Source organism: Prunus persica, chromosome G1 (genome assembly GCF_000346465.2).
Source record: "Prunus persica cultivar Lovell chromosome G1, Prunus_persica_NCBIv2, whole genome shotgun sequence".
NCBI lineage: Eukaryota > Viridiplantae > Streptophyta > Magnoliopsida > Rosales > Rosaceae > Prunus > Prunus persica.
The window spans coordinates 11,501,362-11,525,786 of record NC_034009.1 but is presented as its reverse complement, the minus strand read 5'-3'; the positions used below and the strand labels follow the sequence as shown (position 1 = coordinate 11,525,786).

The window sequence follows — 24,425 nt, the reverse complement described above, 5'->3', positions numbered from 1 at the left end:
TCTTCTTAACATAGAGTGATGTATATGTATTATCTACTAGCAATTCATAAATTTAAAAAATGTTGAACAACCATGCCATGGCCAGTCTTAAACAAGTCCGATATTTCAAGGAAATTCAACTTTGTTTGTTTGGGCAAGCAAGGGATCAACACATATTAGATGTTGCACGTGTTTGGACTTACAATATCATGCATCATGCCGTGGTATGGAGGGCATCAGTTTTCTCTTCTTGGTTAACGATGACGTACATGATGTAGACATTTAGATGAGCATATTCATAATCTCAAGAAAGTACAACTTTCACACAACAGAAATGTCATTATAACGGTATTTTAAATCAATCAAATATTGTTTTGTGAAAAAATTAAATAAAAATGACAATACGTAATTCACTTGAAAGTGTAGGTGGGTTTTCTCACCTATTCTTAAACTGTTAAAAGAATTTTACTCGTTTCGGTGGTGATTTAATTTCGTATATTTTTCCATTTTTCGGCAGTGCATGAAGTAATGCTCGACCAATGTTCTTGTTGGACTTGCAAAATGAAAACTTTATGGGTTTTGGAGTAAGCAGGAAGCCAAAATTAAATTCGGTTATACATTAGCAACTTTCTTGCTTGCTTGCTTTGAACTTTAGGCCCATAGAAAGAGTTGCTAAATTTGGCATATTGGTCTCAATTACAATCAAACGAAATTGAAATTACTTGTAAGATGACTAAGAATGTTTAGAGAGGGTGTGAAATTTAAAATTATAAATAGTAAACAAAAAATAAATTTCGGTAGCAGGATTGATAAGCCATATCAATCCTGAAACGTGCTGAGCATAAAGTAAAGGAATATGCACATAATTATTTTACGTGATAAAACCCCACATGTTGGGAAAATTTACGTGACTCACAAATCCACTATAGAACGATGATTACAAGAAGTACTCACACACTTATCTTATACACATTCTAAATAATGTTTACCGACTTATTCGTAACTCAACTTCTGTCACGGGATGATCTTCGACACTCCTTATGTTGAACGCAATACTGATCACGATTGCTTCAGACTTGTCGAAGGAAAACCGCCGCCATATTCTTGGTGCCCTCAACCGTATGAATCACCAACATACATATGAATGCAATATAAATGATGAAAGAATTTGATAAATCACTAAGTAAACAAATAATACTTAATGACTTATCTAAAACATATTCACAACAACTTTCTCTTAAAAATTCAATATATTGAAAAACCAATATGTCGAAAACTGTGTTTGAAAAGCAAAACACCACGTCTTATTCAAGGCAGGTTTTCTCTCAAAAGAGAGAAACCCAAGTGACCACTATTTCTTCAATTATGACCCGCAAACCTGATCCAATAGGGTCTCTTGACCAAGACGCCAAAATAGAAGACCACAATACTATTCAAACATGAATATCAGTTTTGAGTAAATTTAGATGCTATTTGATGACGCCAACTAATGCAAGATGTTAGAACAGCAAATAATTTCCACTACAGTTAATCTTTTAAAATAATATCTACCTAAACAAATTAATTAGAACAATCAAGTATGAGTTGATTTCAATGTGCAAGTCATAATAGGAAAAGATAATATTTCAATTTAAATTAAAATAGAATTCAATTAGGAGAGTGATCTCAAGAGAAAAAATCTAATTCTATTAAAAAAAAAATTAACATGAAAATACTTGATTGAAAATAACTTCAACTAATAATCCTATAATGAATGCATGATTATATCATGATTTACTTGAAATTAAGTTCCTCATATCGATCAAGTCATACTTCGAAAATCCGAAATTGAATGTATTGCACTAAAACTTCTAATAAACAATATTCACACACTAATTTTCAACTTATACTAAAATCTAATAAATGACAATACAATTTTCATACTAACATACATAAAATTAGCACATGATGGTTGAGCAAAGCTGCAAAGGTACTTATTATCGTCAGAAATTCTCTTTCGAAAAGCATGGGCATGCAACATAACCTGGAGGGTAACTGTTTCGTCATAATACCAAATTGTGAAGGAAGATGACATGATTTGTTTTGTTTGTATTCATGGAAAGAAGTTTTGTCGACCAAAAACCTTGTTATTTATTGTTTATTTGGGTTGTTGAGGTCTGTTTGCGCTGCTGAGTCTTTTTATTGATCAGATGGGCTACTGTTGTTGAGGTCTTAGAATTCTAAGTATTTTTTGAGAAGGAGAATTTATTCATAAAACAACAGACGTTTAAAGAGCAACAAAATACAGTGGTTTCGTTAAAATCTTCCTAGGACAATCTTATGGGATAAATCTTAGGGGAGGAAAGTGTACCACACACGTCATAGACTAATAGGAGAGTCCAATTCAGGTCACTTTGGACCATTACTATAAAAGAACAAGTCAAAAATAAAACCTAACACAAAGACCTCTGACATCCCAACAACTACCACCAGCGTCGCTGCTGCCGCCGCCGTTAAAACAGAGACAATACATCAGCCATCAGGTATCACAACTCTCCCAAAGAGAGACACAATCCATCGTCACTACTGTCGCCGCCGCCGAGACAAAGACAACACCAGTCACCTGGAACACTGCAAAAATAACCAAACAAAACAAACATACAAACATACCTAGATCCAAACAAATCTAGACTATCTAGGAAGGGGAAGGGGAGGAGAAGAGGGGATAAGAGGAAAGGAAAATATGGGAGAAAAAGAAGGGGAGATGAGGAGAGGAAGGGGAAGATGGGCGGAGGGGAGGAGGGGCAGTGGCCACCTCCCCCCCTTAGCTTCCTCTCGGTTGGTTGTCAGCAAGGAGAAATAGGATCAGAGTGCGGCTAGGGTTTCTCCCCTTAGTTGCCTATTCTAAGCCTTGCCCAACAATATATTCATGAGCTTTTTTACTGATGGTCAATTGATATTGGATTAGATGTTCTAATTTTAACATAATATCAAAGTACGTATATTCATATGTTGAACTTAATGCGTGGTTTCACTTTGAAGAATCACATGCTATGTCCATTGAATATATGATGTGAGAATTGGTTGCACCTGTTACAGGTCACCCAAATTATAAAAATTGAAGGAAATGCAATATTCGACAAAATGTGTAATAAAGATAATAGAAAATTAGTTAAATACCTATTCCTAGACATAGTTCTATAAAGAAACCCTATATCATTCAAGGTATATAAACACACCCAAAATAAACCCAAAAATTAACAGCTATTGATTTCTTAAATTCAACATCTATGTTTGATTACCGTTTTGCCCTTTTTCTTTGTCTATTAATCAACTCAATCTTCATCAACGAGCATCTCAAACTTTCTTCTTCTTCAACAATGGTGAGGTTCATCGAGCTCTGCTTCTAGCTTTTCTCCTATTCCAATTCTCCATTGTATCTTTGTCGTCTCCACCATAGCCCTTGCTGACTCCATTGCCGCAACGCGTCGTCGATTCACCTTCACCCAAAATTCCATCTCTAATTTCCCTTCCTTCATCTCCGTCGGACGCTCCAGTTAAAGCACCACATCCTTCTTCACCTATGACGCCACCGCAATCATTTCCATCTTAATCTCCGTCAGCCAACGACATGCCTCCAATTCCTTCTCCAGCACCGTTGAATTCGAGCGACGTCAACCACAACAATCTCGGACGGAGACAGAGCTAAGAACTCCTCTTATTACTGTTCTTGGATTTACATTCTCAGTGATCTAGGTTATTTGTGGAGAAGTGGCTGCAGCTTCTTCCTAAAGTTGCTGAAGAGGTATATCCAACATGATGTGCTCTTTCTTGAACAGATAGTGTAATATGATTTGGGGTTCAGTAATGTTGTTTGTTTGGTATATAGAGATAAACAAAAGCATTTTGTTTAACTTTTTTTGTTGTTGCTGATTTATGACTTCAAACCTTTTTATATGCATATGATTAACATTGAATGGAAGCCTTTGTAGATATAGTTTATTTCAACGGCTAAACTTATAATGGACTCCGTTATGATCTCTTGTTTTCAGCTTTATGAGGTTGATATGCATTTGGAAGAACTCCGAGAAATAGTTGTTCAAAAGTGCAAGTTGTTCAGTAACATTGTATCTTAGTTTAATATGTTTGACATCTACATGTTGATGTAATGAAATAAAAATTTATTTGTAAAATCTGTATTATTGATGTGTGTATGTATGCTATGGCCATGTGTGAGTGCATGTGGATAGAAAGAGCGACTCTGTGTGTTTTTGTGCAAGAACAGAGTTGCATATGAATGCTTCTCCAACAACCATATCTTATCTTGAGAACATTGTTTCAGAAAAATGTCGACTGAAGAGAAGAGAAAACTTGGGGTAGCCCTTACCAGATTGTCGCATGAGGATTTCAGGCTACTGCTGATGAGGTGGACAAAATAATCCAGGTTTCCAGGCTACTGCTGATAAGGTGGACCATGACATTGATGCCCAGGAAATCATTTTCATTATTGATCAATTGGGACTGACACACACCAATGCCAGGTAATCATTTACATTATGCACAAAACATTGTTTAGTGTTGACTTGGTTTTGATGTTTGATACTGTTTGGATTTTTTATCGTACCTGTTATGCAAATGAAATGATGTAGTTGTTAACTTTCAGTAAGTGGTATGAACAGTTGTTATATTGTTCATACCTTGCAATTGAATTGACTTCTATGACATAGTATTAATAGTGTACTTCGATGACATAATATTAACAAATTTTCAGTAACAAAGCATGCTCTATATTTTGCTCTCTATATATAGCTGTGCACTTGAAGTTTATGATATGCATAATGTGATTTTTACTAAGAAGATAGTTTTATGACATAGCATTAACAATGTAATTTTTTTTCTTCTTGTAGAGATATTTCTTTATGCCTTTGCGATTGTTTCTGGTGAAACTGTGGACAATTGGATGTAGTTTCTGCAAATGATATCGGATGTCTTGTTGGGCTTTTTTTGGGGTTTTTTTTTTTGATTTTTTTTGATTTTATGAAATGGTATTAACAATGTACTTCTATGACATGGTATTAACAATTTACTTCTATGACATGATATTAACAATGTACTTCGGGCTTGCTGGGCTTATTTTGAATTTTTTAATGAGTTTTTTGTATTGGGCTTGTTTTAAGTTTATCAATGACAGTTATGTAATTTATAGGAACTTCAATACTCATTTTTTATGTAGTAGTGTGTTTCTAAAGTGCATTTCATATGAGGTTTTTTAATGATTTCAGACCCTATTTTGGGTATATTAGTGAAGCTCCCTAAAGATAAACCACATGGGTAAGAGCAGTTCTAGTATTACAAATTGCCAAGGCAAAAGACCTCCTGGGCTGGTGAAAGTCACTCTACCAATGAATTGCAGCCCGAGTAGGAGGTGGGCTCCACTAAAACTAGGCAAGCCTGAAGGCAAGAACAACCTGAGCTTTTGCCTGAGGTGCTGACGCTAGTGAAGAAAAAAATTGAGAAAAAAAAAAACCAAAAAATTCAGAGTTTACATATATATACCTAGCAATTTTTATTTATTAATTCCATGTGAATAGTAATTGCTCTTGAGTTGTCATGGCAATGGGTGGAAAAACAACAAAAATATTTACTAGAGTAAATACTGTTAATGTGAACAATAACCGCCCTTACTTATCCTTACCCTTTACCATGGCAAATGAAAGTGCTCTAAGATAACAAAATTCAAACCCCAGCACCTAAAGTTACAATTCCCTTATCTCGCATGGACGATTTATGACTTATTGGTTTATATCACATAAGAATTTGATTAATATAATTTTTATTTCACAAATAGGTATGTAAAAATAGGCCCAAAGCTTGAAGGCGCAACCTAAAAACCGTTAGGCCATCTCCAGACATAGGGCTAAATGTAGTCCAAGGTTAAAAATTTAGCCTCCCAAAATATTAATTTTTTTTAGAATAGTACAGGACTAAATTTTTCCATCTCCAGCCATGTAGAGCTATATTTTAGGGTCCTTCATATTTTATTATTTTCAGAAGGAATAGAGGAGAGTGCTTTAATGATTGGTTGTTGAAAAACACATGGATGGGGCCTATTATAAATTTGGTCTAGGCCAAAGCTAGACTACATTTGGCCCAGTTAGAGGGATAAAGGGCCAAATGTGGCCCTCCAAATTTGGCCAAAATTTTATTTAGCCCATGGCTGGAGATGAGTTTTGCATTAATTTAGGGCTATATTTGGGATATAGCCCATGACTGGAGATGGCCTTACCTAGGTTCTATGGCCCGATCGAAGCTTGCTTTTATTTTTGTCAGTTAGTTACTATTATTATTTTTCACTTTTAAAAGATCTAAAAACTATATTTTTTTTTCTTCGTAAATCCAAAGGTAGGTTTCTGTTTGCAAGTGGGTTAGGACAATGTGCTTGCGTCTTGCACCTGAGTTTAAATCCTTTTTTCGGATATTATAGAATAGTTCAGAATATTATTTTTGTAAAATAATAATAATAATAATAAAATGGAGGTTTCTGTTTTTATTGCATAAGTGTCTTTTAGTATATGTTTATCAATAGTTTCATGCTTTACCATATTTTTTATATCAATAATGGTAGGAACACTAAATTTATATCCCAAATTTGAGTCCAAATGAGATGGCATCAGCCATATCATCAGATTTTCAATTATATTTTACACATGTGCTAAGCATCAATTTATTTATTTTGACACAAAAATTTAAAAACTGAATTATAAGTTAACCCAAAAGCCATCCCTTCAGAACACTCGTATTTTACCACCACCAATCCTCCTCCTATTGTGCCTACCTCCCACTGCGTTGCTCCTCACCACTCTAAAGTCTAGACCACCAGATATCCAAATTAATCATGAAACAAATGCGAGGACAACCTTGGATCATATAATCCCCATAGCAAAATTGTTCTTTGTTTTACGGGCGAACAGGTGGGCTTTCCCAGTTTCAAGGGCAGGATCCCAAAACCTCGAATTATGCCGTTGAATTGCAATGAAATCCTTTGTACAATCCCATATTTGATGGATTTACATATCGAAGTTTATTTTGTTGATTTTATTCAGGAGCCATAGGATAGTTTAACATTACAAGGTGATTTTTGACTTTGTAAAAATTGGAACAGGAAAACAAATAAATTTGGTGTATCAGTGAGGGGCAGTTAAGCTTTGCTGGAACAATAGTCTAAAACAGAAAAATTGAAATTATTAGAAATAGAAACATAGTTAATTTAGACAACAAAAACAGAAGGAAAACATAGCTAATTGAAATTACCTGAGCATGCTCCCACAACTGATGCATGAAGTCTTCATAAATATCTTTCCAATTCTCTTATGTTATAGGCACCAACTCCCTTGTTGTGGCACCAAGGAGAAGCAAACTTAGCTGCATTTTATGATTGGAATGCCATAGTAACTGTTCAATCTTTTCAGGTGATCTAAACATCCTCTTAAGTTTGGGTACTATACGAAAATTGCACAAGACCTTAGCAGAGATTCCCTTGTGAATCTTATTAGTGCACTCATTAGTTTTCCATCTCGAAGCATCACACTTCGTGTTGATGATTGGCTCAAAAAAAAAAAAAAAAAAAAAAAAAATAGTCAAAAGCAAAACTGCTTTCGGCTGGCAGACATCTTGCGGTGCTTTCGGCTAGCAGACAAATTGGAGACAAATTAATGGCTAGCATTGATAGCTTACTTTTACCTTTTGACTTGTGTGTTTTGCTTTTGACGTTGGGTGGTTGAAGAGCAAATGTTTGGCTTATAAAAGGGAACATGCATTTGGGAAAAATAGAGAGCGGAAAGCACCGAGAGTTGATGAGAGAAGAGAGAAGTTGGGAGAGAGAAAAATAATAGTTTGGGCAACTAAGCTTTTGTTGCTATTATTGATTATTTTTCTTTCTCTACATTGTACTCAATTTGTATCCCCTTTATATTCTTGAGTGTGTGAGCTTGGGTATATTTGGGGCTTGGGTTTTCTGAGTGGTTAAACACTATTGTATTCTCTCATTGATTATAGTGGAATACTCCGTCGTCTCCAAACTGGATGTAGGCAATTGCCGAACCAGTATAAATCTTGGTGTTGTTCTTGTTGATTATTTTTGTTCTATTTTTCTCCTGCCTGTTGTTATTTATTTTGCACTCGCAGTTGGTTGACGCTTCCGCACAACAAGTGGTATCAGAGCTCCAGTTTTCGACTGGGGTCTCGTAGGAGTGAAAAATTTGCTGGTGCTACAGTACTGTGAACAGTACCGTGAATAGTGCTCTGCTACAGTCCGTGAATAGTACCAGGCAGATTTGATGGCTAGAGAAAAAGACGAAGTTTTGAAGGAGAAGGAGTCGGCATCGTCGTCGTCGGCACCTACATCCAATAGACATCCAATTGCCACTACAAGGTTAGAGGTTGATAAATTCAATGGCTCTAATAATTTTGGTATGTGGCAATGTGAAGTTATGGATGTGTTGTATCAACAAGAGCTGGATATGGTTCTGGAGGATAAACTAGAAGATATTGATGACAAGCAGTGGACTCGAATTAATCTCCATGCTTGTGCCACTATTCGATCATTCCTTGATAAGGAGTTGAAATACCCGTATATGAAGGAAACTTCTGCTAAGAAGTTATGGATGAAATTGGAGGAGAAGTATATGACCAAGAGCGCAGAAAATCGGCTCTTCTTGAAGAAACGACTCTTCCGATTTCAATATCGTTCAGGTATTTCTATGCATGAACACCTCAATGATTATAATAAAATACTTGCTGATTTAGCAAATCTTGATGTGATAATTCCTGACGAGGATAAGGCACTATGTTTGTTAAATTCATTGCCTGATGATTATGATCATTTGACAACTACTTTGTTGTATGGAAAATCCGAGGTGAAACTGGATGAGGTGTCTGCGGCATTGGTGAATCATGAGTGTCGAAAGAAGGAACAGAAGACTCAAAATTCACAAACCGAGGCACTTGTTGCAAGGGGTCGAACAGAGGAAAGAAAATCTGGGAAGCGGGGAAAATCTCGTTCAAAGTCACGAGGGAAGTTTCTTGCTAAAGATGAATGTGCCTTTTGTCGCCAAAAGGGTCATTGGAAGAAAGACTGCCCCAAATTGAAGAACAAAGAGAAGGAGAAAGCCGGTTCTGAAGCAAATGTTACAAAATCTGGAGATGTTGATTTCGAGTTTGCTTTGGCTAGTTCATCTGCTGATGGTCACTCAACTGAGTGGATTTTGGATTCAGGTTGCACCTATCATATGTGTCCCATTCGGGAATGGTTTTCTAGCTTCGAGGAGCTGGATGATGGAGTCGTTTTGATGGGCAATAATAATGCCTGCAAAAGGCAAGGGATAGGCAAAATCTGTTTGAAGATGCATGATGGAACAGTCAGAGAATTGAGTGATGTTCGGTATGTACCGGATATGAAGAAGAATCTCATCTCATTGGGCGCTTTGGAATCCAAGGGTCTCAAGATCACCATGGAGGGTGGAGTTCTTAAAGCTGTGTACGGGGCACTAGTGATGATGAAAGGTACAAGATGAAATAACTTGTATTTCTTACAGGGGAGTACAGTTATTGGTGGAGCAGCTGTCACCGAAGCTGCTGACGCAAATAGCACAGACACCACAAGGTTATGGCATATGCGTCTTGGGCATGCTGGTGAAAAAGCGTTGCAAGGATTGGTGAAGCAAGGCTTATTGAAAGGTGCGAAGGCATGCAGATTGGAATTCTGTGAACATTGTGTGCTGGGTAAGCAAACTAGAGTGAAATTTGGCACTGCTATTCACCACACTAAGGGCATTCTAGATTATGTTCACACTGATGTTTGGGGACCTTCCAAGAATGCATCTTGGGGAGGTAGCCATTATTTTGTCTCATTTGTTGATGACTTCTCTAGAAGAATATGGGTGTACACCATGAAGCGTAAAGATGAAGTCTTGAAGATATTCCTGAAGTGGAAAAAGATGATTGAAACGCAAAGCGGTCGAAAGATCAAGACTCTCAGATCAGACAATGGTGGTGAATATAAGTCTGATCCTTTCTTGAAAGTTTGTCAAGATGAGGGTATTGTGAGGCACTTCACGGTTAGGGAGACACCGCAACAGAATGGGGTGGCAGAGCGCATGAACCGTACTTTGCTTGAGAAAGTTCGGTGTATGTTGTCTAATGCTGGTTTAGGCAAGGCATTTTGGGCTGAGGCGATTACTTATGCAAGCCATCTCATTAATCGGTTGCCTGCTGCTGCGAATGAGGGCAAAACTCCCATGGAGGTATGGTCTGGTAAACCTTGTACTGATTACAAGTATTTACACATATTTGGTTGTCCTGCTTACTATCATGTCAGGGAAAGCAAGTTAGATCCAAGAGCAAAGAAAGCTCTATTTATGGGATTTAGCACTGGCGTGAAGGGATACCGACTTTGGTGTCCAGATGAGAAGAAATTTGTTGTAAGCAGAGATGTGACTTTTGATGAGGCTGCTATGGTAAATCAGAACAAGCATGAAGGTGAAATTGAAGCGACTAAGACCATGAGTAGTTCAAAGCAGGTGGAGTTACTGAAGACTCCAGTTGTTCCAGTAAGGTCTGATACTACAGACACTAGTCCTACAGTTGATTCTGATGAAGAGGACGAGGATGATGAAGAGGAGGCACCTACCCAAGAGCCTCCACAGCAACAAGATTCTATTGCAATCAGAAGATCGAGAAGGGAGATTCGAAAGCCTGTTCGATTTACTGATATTGTGGCATATGCACTTCCCGTTATTGAAGATGATATTCCATCCGCCTACAAAGAAGCTGTCAGAAGTTCAGAGAGCGTGGAGTGGAAGAAATCTATGGATGAGGAGATGAAGTCTCTTCATAAAAATGAGACTTGGGAGCTCGTTCAGTTACCAAAGGGGAAGAAAGCAATTGGTTGCAAATGGGTTTATGCCAAGAAGATGGAATCTTTGGGAAAAGACAATGTGAGATTCAAAGCCAGATTAGTAGCTAAAGGATATGCTCAGAAGGAAGGCATTGACTACAATGAGGTATTTTCTCCTGTAGTAAAACATTCCTCTATTCGTATTTTGTTGGCTTTGGTTGCGCAGTTTGACCTTGAGTTGGCTCAACTTGATGTCAAGACTGCATTCTTACATGGTGATGATTTGGAGGAAGAAATTTATATGTCTCAGCCAGAAGGTTTTAAGGTTGCTGGAAAAGAAAATTGGGTTTGCAAATTGCAAAAATCATTGTACGGCTTGAGGCAGTCTCCAAGACAATGGTATAAGCGATTTGATCGGTTTATGATCGGGCAGAAGTACACAAGAAGTCATTATGACCATTGTGTATACTTTCGCAAGCTACAAGATGGAACCTTCATCTATCTGCTTTTATATGTTGATGATATGCTTATAGCATGTAAAAGCAAAGTGGAGATTGAAAGGTTGAAGACTCAACTGAGTAATGAATTTGAGATGAAGGACTTAGGAGAAGCTCGGAAGATACTGGGTATGGAAATTGAAAGAGATAGAGCGAAGGGCAAGATTAGTCTGTGTCAAAAGCAGTATTTGAAGAAGGTACTACAGCGTTTCGGGATGAATGAAAATTCAAAACCGGTTAGTACACCTCTTGCCCCTCATTTCAAACTTAGTGCTTCTATGTCTCCTAAAACTGGTGAAGAGAGTCATTACATGGCTCAAATTCCATATGCAAGTGCTGTTGGTAGTTTGATGTATGCTATGGTGTGTACGAGGCCTGATATTTCACAAGCTGTTAGTATTGTCAGTAGATATATGCATAATCCAGGAAAAGGGCATTGGCAAGCTGTGAAATGGATTCTATGGTATATTCTGGGTACTGTGGATGTTGGTTTATTGTTTCAGCATGATAAAGTTACTGGTCAATGTGTTGTTGGATATGTGGATTCTGATTACGCAGGTGATTTGGACAAGCGTAGGTCCACTACAGGTTTTGTATTCACTATTGCTGGAGGTCCAGTGAGTTGGAGGTCGATTCTGCAATCTACAGTTGCTCTGTCGACTACGGAGGCTGAATACATGGCGGTAACAGAAGCTATAAAGGAAGCCATCTGGCTTCAAGGATTGCTTGATGACTTGGGGATTGAATAGGACCATGTGGATGTTCACTGTGACAGTCAGAGTGCTATTTATTTAGCAAAGAATCAAGTTCATCATGCACGTACAAAACACATTGACGTGAGGTTCCATTTTATTCGTGAGATTATTGACGAGGGAAATATTCTTCTTCAGAAGATTGGGACCGCTGAGAATCCTGCGGATATGTTGACAAAGCCAGTTTCGTTGCTCAAGTTTAAGCATTGCTTAGACTTAATTGGCATTTGTAAAGTTTGTTGATTGCCCCATGGGGGATTGGGAGACGACCATTGAGAGTGTTGCTTCGAGGTTTTGAGCCAAGGTGGAGATTGTTGATGATTGGCTCAAAAAAAAAAAAAAAAAAAAAATAGTCAAAAGCAAAACTGCTTTCGGCTGGCAGACATCTTGCGGTGCTTTCGGCTAGCAGACAAATTAATGGCTAGCATTGATAGCTTACTTTTACCTTTTGACTTGTGTGTTTTGCTTTTGACGTTGGGTGGTTGAAGAGCAAATGTTTGGCTTATAAAAGGGAACATGCATTTGGGAAAAATAGAGAGCGGAAAGCACCGAGAGTTGATGAGAGAAGAGAGAAGTTGGAAGAGAGAAAAATAATAGTTTGGGCAACTAAGCTTTTGTTGCTATTATTGATTATTTTTCTTTCTCTACATTGTACTCAATTTGTATCCCCTTTATATTCTTGAGTGTGTGAGCTTGGGTATATTTGGGGCTTGGGTTTTCTGAGTGGTTAAACACTATTGTATTCTCTCATTGATTATAGTGGAATACTCCGTCGTCTCCAAACTGGATGTAGGCAATTGCCGAACCAGTATAAATCTTGGTGTTGTTCTTGTTGATTATTTTTGTTCTATTTTTCTCCTGCCTGTTGTTATTTATTTTTCACTCGCAGTTGGTTGACGCTTCCGCACAACACTTCGAACATGTATCCATATGCTCAAGGTCCTTCCAAAATAAACAGCAGTCATTTACACATGCATCTATCTTTTCATAACCTAGATCAAATGTCTTTAGTAATTTTTTTTGTTGAATACGAAGAATCAGGAAGTATGTTCCCATCTGGCAGCATGTCACGTAAAATTCAAGCATATCATTGTAGGCATTTTTGGTTAAACCATGCATAGCTTTAACCTTGTACAAGACAACAACTGCAGACATCTTCATGTACTTCATACAACCAGGAAATAAAGCAATTTGAGCATCTTCCAACAAACTTGTAAAACTTGGCTCTTCTCTTTTATGTGTTGGTTCCACAACACCATCATCTAGGAAATAAGCATCTCTATACATTCTATACATATCAGGCATTTCTACATCTTCATTGGCAACCTAGGGCGATAGTGAGGCTGATTTTAAGTGGATCCATAAAACTAGAACCCAGATTCAATCAAACAAAATCAGAAATCCAAGTAGAATCTTGGATTCAATAATAAATCGTACATATAGAGTCCAAATTCAATCAATTAAAAACAAACTTTCACATAGAATCCACAATAAAGCAAGCGAATGACATCTAGAACTAAACAAAAACTCTATATATCAAGCATGGAGGTTAGGGATTTAGAAAATAGGACCTTAGGAACTGTCACTGAGAATTTAGTTTTGCTCGAGCAATAGTCTTCTAGCAAGCGGGGAACTGGAGCTCTCAATTAACTGTGAGAGAGAATCCATAAATTGTGAGAGAGGGAGATGGAGAGAGAAGTGGAGCAATAGTCTTTCAGCTTTGCTCGAACGTCACATTTGAATGAAAAATAAAACAAGGAATTTTTTTTTTAAAATCTTATATTTTTAGCGAATTGCAAATATATTGGGGAGTTTCGGCAAAAATAAAATTGAATTACAACTTACGACGTACTCAGTCGCACGTCATTATATATATATATATATATATATAATTTGCATTCACAATGTATTTACAATAACGCCGTTAAAAGACACAGAAATTATCCTTTTAAGGCGTGTTTTCATATGCCGTAAATGTAAGTTATTAACGACACGCTTTACTATCTTTTTAAGGCATTGTTTGTCATATACCGTAAATATCAATTATTAATGACATGTACAAAAAAACCTGCCGTAAATGTCAAGTCGTAAAAGCTGTAATTTGGTGTAGTGGATCATTACATGCCACCAAATAAGGAGCTTGGTTACATGCCCGTGGTGCATACATAAACCTCATCTCACGTTTCCTAATTGTAGGCCCAGCTCCCTAATGTCAAACCCGATCCCATCCAAAGCAGCCTCAACCGCCACCTTCCCATTCAGTTCAGCATTGCGATATAGATTGAGAATCAGATACCACTTCTAAATTGTTAATGCCACTAGCCGCACATCTGTCATAGCCTCCCTGATCGCAAGAGCCTCCACCATCGGTGCAGATTAACAACGTAAGTCTCCAACGCCCCAGCCTCAATTAGCAAACCATATTGATCACGTCACACCCAACCCACACCTCCTCTCAAAGTATGCGCTAACCCTCAATTAGCAAACCATATTGCTTCATTGTCCATGGCCCATGTCACATTGTTGTAATTGTTTCAACGCTTGCATCTCCCTGAACTCTGGAACTTGCTTCGACCATAAGGCAACATCTTCGGGATCAATTGATTTCCCTTCAAAAATCCCCTCATTCCTACACTTCCAAATCCTCCATAGGCCAAAAGCCAGCCACTGTATAAGTTCCCCTGCATGTTCAAAGCTCTGGTGTTTAGAAATATATATGCCCTAAAGCCATAAAGGAAAATAGTTACAAAATTGTAGAGGTAATCCAGTTTGATGTCTACTACATCAAAGTGAGACTTTTTTCGTTTCATAGCATTCACCGATAATTACTCTCAATTGGACTATGTGTATCTCATAAACACAAATCCATATATTTTGAAATAATTTTAAAGTATTCAAGAATGTATAAAAGAGAAGCATATTGTCAACAAGTATTAAAATTTAAATGTATCCTTTCTTCTAAAATCTCGGTTGGACATCATTTTTCCCTTCTTCTAGAATCCATCTTAGGAATATAAATTCTTGGAGTCTTATGGTGTCACTTTATCTGGTGTCCACTAGGCCTTAGCTCAACTGATGAGAGGGGAAAAGTGGGATTAGGTAGGCCTTTAATTTTGAAGTCTGAAAATTAGAACAAGTATTAGTAAATAAGATTATTTAACTTTCCTTGATGACCAAAATTGTTTGAACTTTGACTGGCATACCAGTATAAGATTTTAGTATTGATACAAGACAAACTCCTTTCTTTCTAAATTGATTATTTTACTCTTCAATAGAAAGTGATTTTAACCTGATAACCAACACCCTAGCGAAATTAGAGAATATTTTTTTTTAGGACTTGTCCAATATAGGTCCCTATATTTTCTATTTTTTAGACATATACTCATCACTCTATAAATCTATGTGTAAAACCCAATTTCAGATTTAAATGACCAAGTATTCCGATGTTTTTACATCATTGCCACTAAACTTCATATTTTATTTATAACTAGCCTCTTGGCACATGCTCACGCATGTGCCAATTGGTTTTCTTTTTTATTTTTTATTTTATTTTTAGAATTAAGAAAATATAACATGGGTAGTTATGTTCCAAAAAAGTATGACCTATTATTTGATTTTGTTTTAAAATTTATTTTTTTAATATGAAAAAAATGTGAATTTACCATATTATTCCCATTTAATTAATAATTTCAATTCTTAATGTTTGAATTAACCAAGGGTATTTTCTAGTATTTTGAATGTTTCACCATTCTCTGCATTTTATTTTATATATATAGATTTATTTCAAGCATTTCATTAACTATCATAATTATAATTAATACTCCCTATTAATAGCATATCATTTCTTTTGGTTGTTACCCTCTCACATATCGCCCCCTAAAATTGCCAACCAAAAAAATATATGTAAATTAAATATCCAATAATGTACCTATGAAAAATATAAATATAAATATATATGTATAAAATATAAATATATTATTTAAATAAAACATAGGTATATTATTTACCAAAAAATTAAAATAAAAAAAACTAAGTCCGTTACTTTGTAATTGAAATTTCCATCCATTTTTCATAAATTAAAAATAGGTACACAATAATTTATAGAAAATATAGGTACATTATTTACCCATAGGTAAATTATTTTACAATATACCTATAAATGTGTATAGGTACATTATTGGAGAGAGAAAATAGGTTCATTTAAAAATATATACATATTTTTCATAAAACAAGTAATAGGTACTTTATTCAGAGAAAAAAGGGTACATTATTTAGAGAAAAAAAATAGGTATATTATTTAGAGAAAAAATAGGTACATTTAAAAAAAAAAAAATTCATAAAACAAACAATAAATAGATTATTAAAATATTTTTCAACATAATTAGAATGTACACTATTATTCATTAAACTATAATAAAATAGATTTAGTAGTATAATTCATAAAAGGAAAACAATAATAAAAAATTATTAAATAAACCAAAATGTTACTAATACTTTAATGTTGAATTTAATATTTAATTTCGAATAAGTTTCAAAATTAATTCCTACATCCATTACAACCATTTGAAGATCTTTCCAAATTTAACGTGTGTCATTAGTTACACGCCCACATAACATGTTAACTTGTAAATAAGGGTAGTTTTGGAATCCGAAAAATAGAATAAATCAGATTTTAAGCTAGATTAGGTAACTTGCTTACTTTGATCTTAGTCATCGGGTTTTATTTAAAAAAATTGGGTATTTTAAATAGAAAAATAAAGGAAAGGGTTGTGGGTGATTAAAAATGAATTTTATTGGTCTAAGCTCAATTTAGTATCTCTTTTATGCCCACCACATGTAGGTGTAATTTTGCACAACTTTTACGATCCTTCTCGTGCACAACTTATGAAATTCCCCACCCATGATAGGTATCAAACAAGTTTTTATTGTGGCAGATAAACCTGTAAAACAGACAAGATGAAGTTTTTGCGCAGAAAAGAACATGCTTCTAATGGTTTCTTTGATGAGAATGAGAATTCATCTTCTAACCTTCTAGATGGATCGTTTGCTGATGTAAGAATATAATGCCTATGGCGTCGACATTTACACGAAAATGGGTTTAATTATGTATGATCTGCAGTATGTAGAAGATCCAATTTCTTGTAGAACGTATTGTTAGTGGCAAGGATTATAATTTGAAGAATGTGTTTAGAGTTACTGTTAGACTTTGTACCTATGTAATGCATTCTAAGTTTTTTTTGTTAATTTCAACGTCCAATACTTATCTAATGGCATAACACATGTGTGCCTTTCTTATTAAACTACTTGAGAATTGAGATCAAGTTATAATTCATAAATGGAAAATTTAGTGCACAATAGAAACTTGTATACATGCATTCCAAAGGGATCGATACAGAAGAAATTAAGCAAACACTAATGCCATATTTAAACAAGAAGCACAGATACTTCAATTCCTTCAGGATTTGTCTGAGTCTTGTGAAGAATCAGAACTTGAGGAGGGGTATCCGATTCCATGGCGATGATTAGGGAACACGCAGAAAACAGTACAGGCAATTACACCGATGACAGGAGGCAACACCTGCAGCAAAACCTTCTCACTGGACTCAAACCCTGGATAGAAGCACCTGACACTGTTGGTGTCCAAAAGTGATACAACTGCAAACACAATCAAGGAAAAGAAGGCATGCACAAAGTCCCCAAACCTAAGCTTGTAAGCAGACAAGTCCACGGAGTTGGAATTTCTTGAGGGCCAAAGACCCTTAGCTGTTGCAACCCCATAGTGGGTTTTTCCATCACTGCCCTTGTAACTATCAGTGAAGGAAGCAAAACAGCAAGAGAAACCTGAAATGGCGATGAGAATGGCGCTTAGGAATTTGTTGACGGTGGCGCAGTGGCCAGTGTTGGACAAGACAGGGTTGAGGAACTGGAACAAGAAGACGGTGCCGGTTGGGAGGACCTTGATGAGGTTGCCTGCTGCTGTGAATGTTTTGTCTTTGACAGTTTTCTTTTTGGTTGTTAACAATGACACTGTATTGGAGGAAGTGCTAGTAGAACCCCCCATTTGGGAACTAATGTGTCTTGAGGGAGTTATTGGAAGTGTTCTTTGTGTTGTGTTGTGTTGTGGTTCCTTGAAAAAAAATATGTCGTATATATATATTTATAAAGTGAGGGAATTGGTTTGTTTATGTGACGAAAGAGAGTACTTGCTTTCACGTTAATTGAAAAATGGTTTTGTCGTGTTTATTTGGAAAGGTGGCTTTTACTTTTAGGAAGGCCGGACTTCGTTTCTAATTCAAGCTTAGAGAAACAGGATAAAGATACGGATCCTCTGCTTGGATTTTCTCTGTATCGACACATTAACAACCCAATTTCAATATCTAATATCTAATTCTCCCTCTATGCCTTTCAATTTTTTTTTAAAGTTCTTGTGGATGGGACAGTCATTGTGAATGAGTCATCAGAAACACCCATCCATCCACCATTCCAACTACCGAAGTCAGAGAAAGGTACAGACCAACACAACAAAGTTGTTTAAAACAACACTGTTCTGAGATGGTGCGGCTTTCTATGGATGAAGGAGCAGGGATTGACGACGAAGAGGGAAACAGGTCGGGGAAGATGGAATAACGGCTATGGGGAGAAGTGTTTTCTGATAGTTTTTTTTTTTTTTTTTTACATTATTCCTATTTTGTAACTCACGATAAAAAAGGAACAACAAAGGTAGTCCAATTGCATTGTGAAGTTATCAATTAAGATTTCACAGCCAGAAGAATACAGCATGCCAAGTCTCAAATATAATATCAATGAATGACGGAAGATGAAGTCCAAAGAAGTAGATAGCACAAGTGGTGGTGATGCATGCATGTGAAATTAATTAATTAATTTATTTATTTATAAGATTTAGTACATATGATGATGAAGATTAGGTTGAAATGATTGATTTTTATTTTGACATTAATTATCTTTTTTTTATTTTAATTATTATTATTTATAATAATTTCTTCTCCCTAGAAATTAGACACACAAGTCTTCTTTTCAAATAGGCTAATATACGGTTTAAGGTTACCTCTCTCAATCCCTCTGCATAAAAAAATAAATAAAAAGTATGATAAGTCCCGTGTAGCGCCCGTAATTGAAAAAAGACGTCTTGCATATATGAAAGCGTATACAAAGAGGCTAATATACTTGGAATAAATTGTATTGGGAACTTAATAATGTATACATTTACTCTTAATCTTTATTAAATTGTCTTTTATTTCACAACGTACGAATAGCATGCATATATGATTTGTCTCACATATCACTCACTCACTTTCTCTAATGACCCCGTTAAATAATGATCGCGAAATTGGATGACTAATGCATGTAATTAGCATGCATAACATGTCATATTTATGGAGAAATTAAGTGAATTGTAAATGACAATCTACTTTTTAATGAACTCTCCACAACAAACTTGCAATATGAACCCCTCATGTCATAGAGATTTGATTCATTCATCATCCATTAATGGCATCATGACCCAGATATGCAAGGAGGATTGAATAAACAATCAATGTTTGAGTTGTACGTAATATGCATATGGGTATATTATTAAGCGTGTCAAACTCAAAGATATAATAAACCAATATAATACGCATGCAAGTTGCTAGTCAAATGAAGAATAGTAAAAAAGAGAACTTTGGTAGGGTTAACTGACATACCAACATATTAATGAATTATGTCACGAATTAACATTTATTCGCGTTTCGTATGATCGAACAATTATAATATATCAATCAGAGTGTGGGCAATGAGAAAATCGTAAGTAGGATTGCCGCCTAGGGCAACATACTCACAAGAGGTAGGACCCTTGCATTTGGTGTCACATGAGTTCACCCCTTACGAGTTTCTTACCTCCTACAATAACTCTACCCAAGGCTTTTTTGTGAATAGAATCGATTGTGGGATCTACATAAGTTTACTGTTGACAATTGTCTACCCACGCTCCGACGACTTTCCTTATATTCCTCCTAATATAGCAATAAATAAATTTTGAAAATGTTGAAAAACCATGCCTTGACAACAGTCCGATATCTCAAGGAAATTAAACTCATTTGTTTGGGCAAGCAAGTAGTCAACACATATCGATGTTGCACATGTTTGGACTTACAATATCATGAGTTGGTGGTATGCAGTTTTCTTTTTTTGGGTCAATGACGTACATGATATTGAAGAATAATTTTTAAACAATCAGAATGTCATTGTAACGGTATTTCAAATCAATCAAATATTATCTTGTAGAAAAGTTAAATCAAATGACAATACGTAAGTAACTTTGTGGTGGTATCTCAGTGTGGTAGGTAGGTTTTTCTCACCTGTTCTTAGGCTGGTAGAGAAGTTTTACTCATTTCGGTGATGATTTTAATTTCATATCTTTTTTCCTTTTTCGGCAGTGCATGAATAGTTCTCGAATCTCGACCAATATTCTTGTTGGACTTGCAACATGCAAACTTCATGGGTTTTGGAGTAAGCAGGAAGCCAAATTTTAATTCGGTAATACATTAACAACTTTCTTTTGCTTGCTTGCTTTGAACATTAGGCCCATAGGGAGTTGCTAAATTTGGTATATTTCTCTCAATTATAATCAATGAAATGAGCAGATGATGGTTGAGCAAAGCTGTAAAGGTATTGAGTACAATGTCAGAACAACAAATATATTCTCCAATCGTCATAAAACCAAATTGTGAAGGAAGATGACATTTTTTGTATGTATTCATGGGAAGAAGTCTTCTTGACCAAAAACTTTGTTATCTATTGTATATTTGGGCTGTTGAGGTCTGTTTGGGCTACTCTGAGTCTTTTTCTTAATCAGATGGGCTACTGTTGTTCAGGTCTACTTTAGCTACTACGAGTAATTTGGGCAATGTATCCTTTTGTTTCTTTGGGTCAACTGTTTCTTTTTGTTTGAGAATATAGAATCTCATATCTAGAATTTTAAGTCTTGCATATCGTACCATACTGATTTCATACTATTTTATTCAGAATGAAGAGATATTCAGTACGGTATTGTATCGTACCAAAGGAGTATTAGAAGTAGCATTAGTATTTATATAACAACCAGTGCTATTGGAAGCTTTTCACGTCCGCAAAATAGAAAAAGCGATGACATATAACATAATTTGCAACAACACTACTTGTTTCTGCGATATTGTAATTGATAATACGCATCAGTATAAGCGATATCACTGATGTTGTAACACCTTTTTAGCCTCCTCACTTTTGAAACCACTGATGCTGTTTTAAGTGTAGGCGTCAGAAGTCAACGTTTTTTTAGCACATGGAAATCCTTACGCATCGGAGTTTACTAAATATCCGATGTTGTAAGTATAAAAAAAAGGCCATAAATAATATCCGTTGCCTATTACATAGTAATAGGCAACAGGCTTGAATACCACGGTATTTTAGGGAAATAGGCTAAAGGCCTTTTTTGGCATAGTGTTGCTTAAAAACTTTGTCTGAAATGAAACCTATATTTTCTGGGCTTACAAGACCATAGAGGATTCAATTAATTCCTCAATACCATAAATCCACCCCTTTCCACATCCTGAACCCTGGATTGAGAGAGAGAGGTAGTTGCACTCACTTGAAAAGTGCACGTCCCTGTCATCCATTGCAGAGGCTCAGAAAGTTGAAATATTGTATGGGATGCTTTGGTTTGTCGTTCTACAAAGCACTCAAAGGTTAAAATGGTTGTCTTAGATTCTTCTACTTCTGCAAAGAAAAAGCAGGTGTCAGCCCAAAAAGAAGCAAGGGTAAGGTAAGGAAGGAAGAAGAGGATGACGATTTCATTACGATTGCCGCTCGAGCTAAGAAATTTTGGATTTTTGGGAAAGTATCTTCAAACCACCAGGTGAGCTTTAGGCAGTGTTGGTGCTGGGCCGTTTTGACATGGCTTGGTAACCAAGAACAGTCTTTATGGACCAGGAGCTGGCAGATGTTGCAGATGTACAAGATGATGTTATATCTATCGGCGGTGATATATCTATCAGCAGGGCTATATCTACTGGATCTGTGATATCTATCGGCAGTAGCAGTATTAAAAATATTTTTGATTTTGCAGTTGGAGCTGTATTGGGACAAAGAGTTGAGAAGAGATTGCATGCCATATCTTATGCAAGCCGTACCCTTAATGATGCTCAGTTGAACTATTCAACTACTAAGAAAGAGCTTTTAGCTGTGATTTTTGCTTTAGAGAAATTTCGTTCGTATTTGATAGGCTCTAAAGTAATTGTTTTTACTGATCATGCAACTTTGAAATATCTCTTGGCAAAGAAGGATGCAAACCGAGATTGATACGTGGGTTTTGTTGCTCCAAGAGTTTGATATAGAAATCAGAGATAAGAAGGGATCAGAGAATGTGTTAGCTGACCACCTTAGCCGATTGATCACTAACTTCAATACCAAAGAAGGCACTCTTCCTCTTCCTGAATTCTTTCCTGATGAGCAACTTTTTACAATACAAATTTCTGACCCGTGGTATGCTGACATTATCAATTTTCTTGCTACAGGAAATATACCCAAGGACTTATCAAGAGGGCAAAAAGACAAATTGCTGAAAACCGCCAAGTCCTATGCGTGGGATGATCCATATTTGTGGAAGTATTGCTCAGACTCCGTGATTAGGCGATGTGTACCCGAAACTGAATTTCACTCCGTAATCACATTTTGTCACTCGGATGCATGTGACGGCCACTTTGGAGCCAAGAAGACGGCATTGAAAGTTTTGCAAAGTGGATTCTATTGGCCAAGCTTCATCAAAGATGCCTCAACATTCTGTCTATCTTGCGATCGGTGTCAAAGGATGGGTAACATATCATCTCGAAATCAAATGCCTTTAAATCCAATTCTAATTGTTGAATAGATTTCATGGGACCATTTCCTTCATCTTTCAACAATCTATTTATTCTTCTTGCAGTTGATTATGTTTCAAAATGGGTGGAAGCAATTCCAACCAAGACTAATGATTCTAAAGTTGTTCTTAGCTTTTTTCGAGCCAGTATCTTTTCTAGGTTTGGAACACCAAGGGCTATCATTAGTGACAGAGGATCCCATTTTTGCAACCGATCATTTGAGGCCTTCCTCAAGAAATATGGCATAACACACAAGGTGTCAACACCGTATCATCCTCAAACCAGTGGACAAGTGGAGATTTCCAACAGGGAGGTGAAACATATATTCGAGAAGACCGTTGGTCTCACAGGGATTGGTCTATGCGCCTCAATGATGCTCTATGGGCCAGCCAAACCGCTTACAAGACTCCGATAGGTATGTCTCCATTTCGTTTAGTTTTTGGTAAACCTTGTCATCTTCCTGTTGAACTTGAACACAGCTCTTTGGGCAATCAAGAAGTATAACTTCGCCATGAAGGACGCAGGAGATCATAGAAGGTTGCAACTAAGTGAATTGGATGAGCTCCGAAATGATGCATATGAGAATGCCAAAATCTAAGAGAAAACAAAGGCATATCATGATAAGCATATAAGTAGAAAGTCATTTGGGGGCAAAGAGTATTACTCTTTAACTCTCGTTTCAAGCTCTTTCCAGGTAAGCTTCGATCTGTTGGATTGGCCCATATGTTATTACTCATGTTTATCCCCATGGTGCAGTTGATATCCAGCAAGTTAGCACGGGAAATGAGTTCAAGGTTAACGGGCATAGGCTGAAAATCCACCATGATAATGTTTTGAATCAAGAAGAGGAAGTGCTTGTAGTGCCCCGGATCCGGGGGTCGGCGAAAATCCCGAGCTCGATGCGTGAGAAAGTAAAATAAAATAAAAAGAAGTCGAAATATGAGTTTAAAATAAACTTCTCTTATAAAAATAGATCCAAAATCTTACAACTTTACAATAAATAAATAAAGCTCTATTACTCTTATCTAATTCAACCTCAATCGATTTAGTCATTGTCTTGCCCATTAATTCATCTGAAAAATTAAACAGGGTGAGGAATGAGCAACCACCGCTCAGTGAATAGATTATGTAATGTGACAGTCAAGCAATTCTGTTTTACACACTCTAGAAAATATCATGAAATGGTACACCAATCCAGATCATATCACATCATCCCTTCATATCTCGGTTATCCTTCATAGCATGTAACCAAACACATGACCCCTATTGGCCTCATTGCCCTATGTCCCCGTGTGGTACATCTATCCCTCGGACACCCTAACATTGAAGTTCTCATGTTCTATGAATAATATGTAATTCACAAATATTCCAATCAATATATATATAGTATGAAAGGTTGCATCAAATTAGACATGCTTGACTTGAAATAGAG

The 24,425-nt window shown here is 36.3% G+C and overlaps 1 protein-coding gene across 1 annotated transcript; it reads right to left on the bottom strand.

Annotated features, from left to right (window-relative positions):
* Positions 17,413-18,319, bottom strand: LOC18789944. The gene has a single exon (XM_020554589.1). The coding sequence runs from the start codon at positions 18,160-18,162 to the stop codon at positions 17,557-17,559; it is 606 nt and encodes a 201-aa protein (XP_020410178.1). The 5' UTR covers positions 18,163-18,319; the 3' UTR covers positions 17,413-17,556.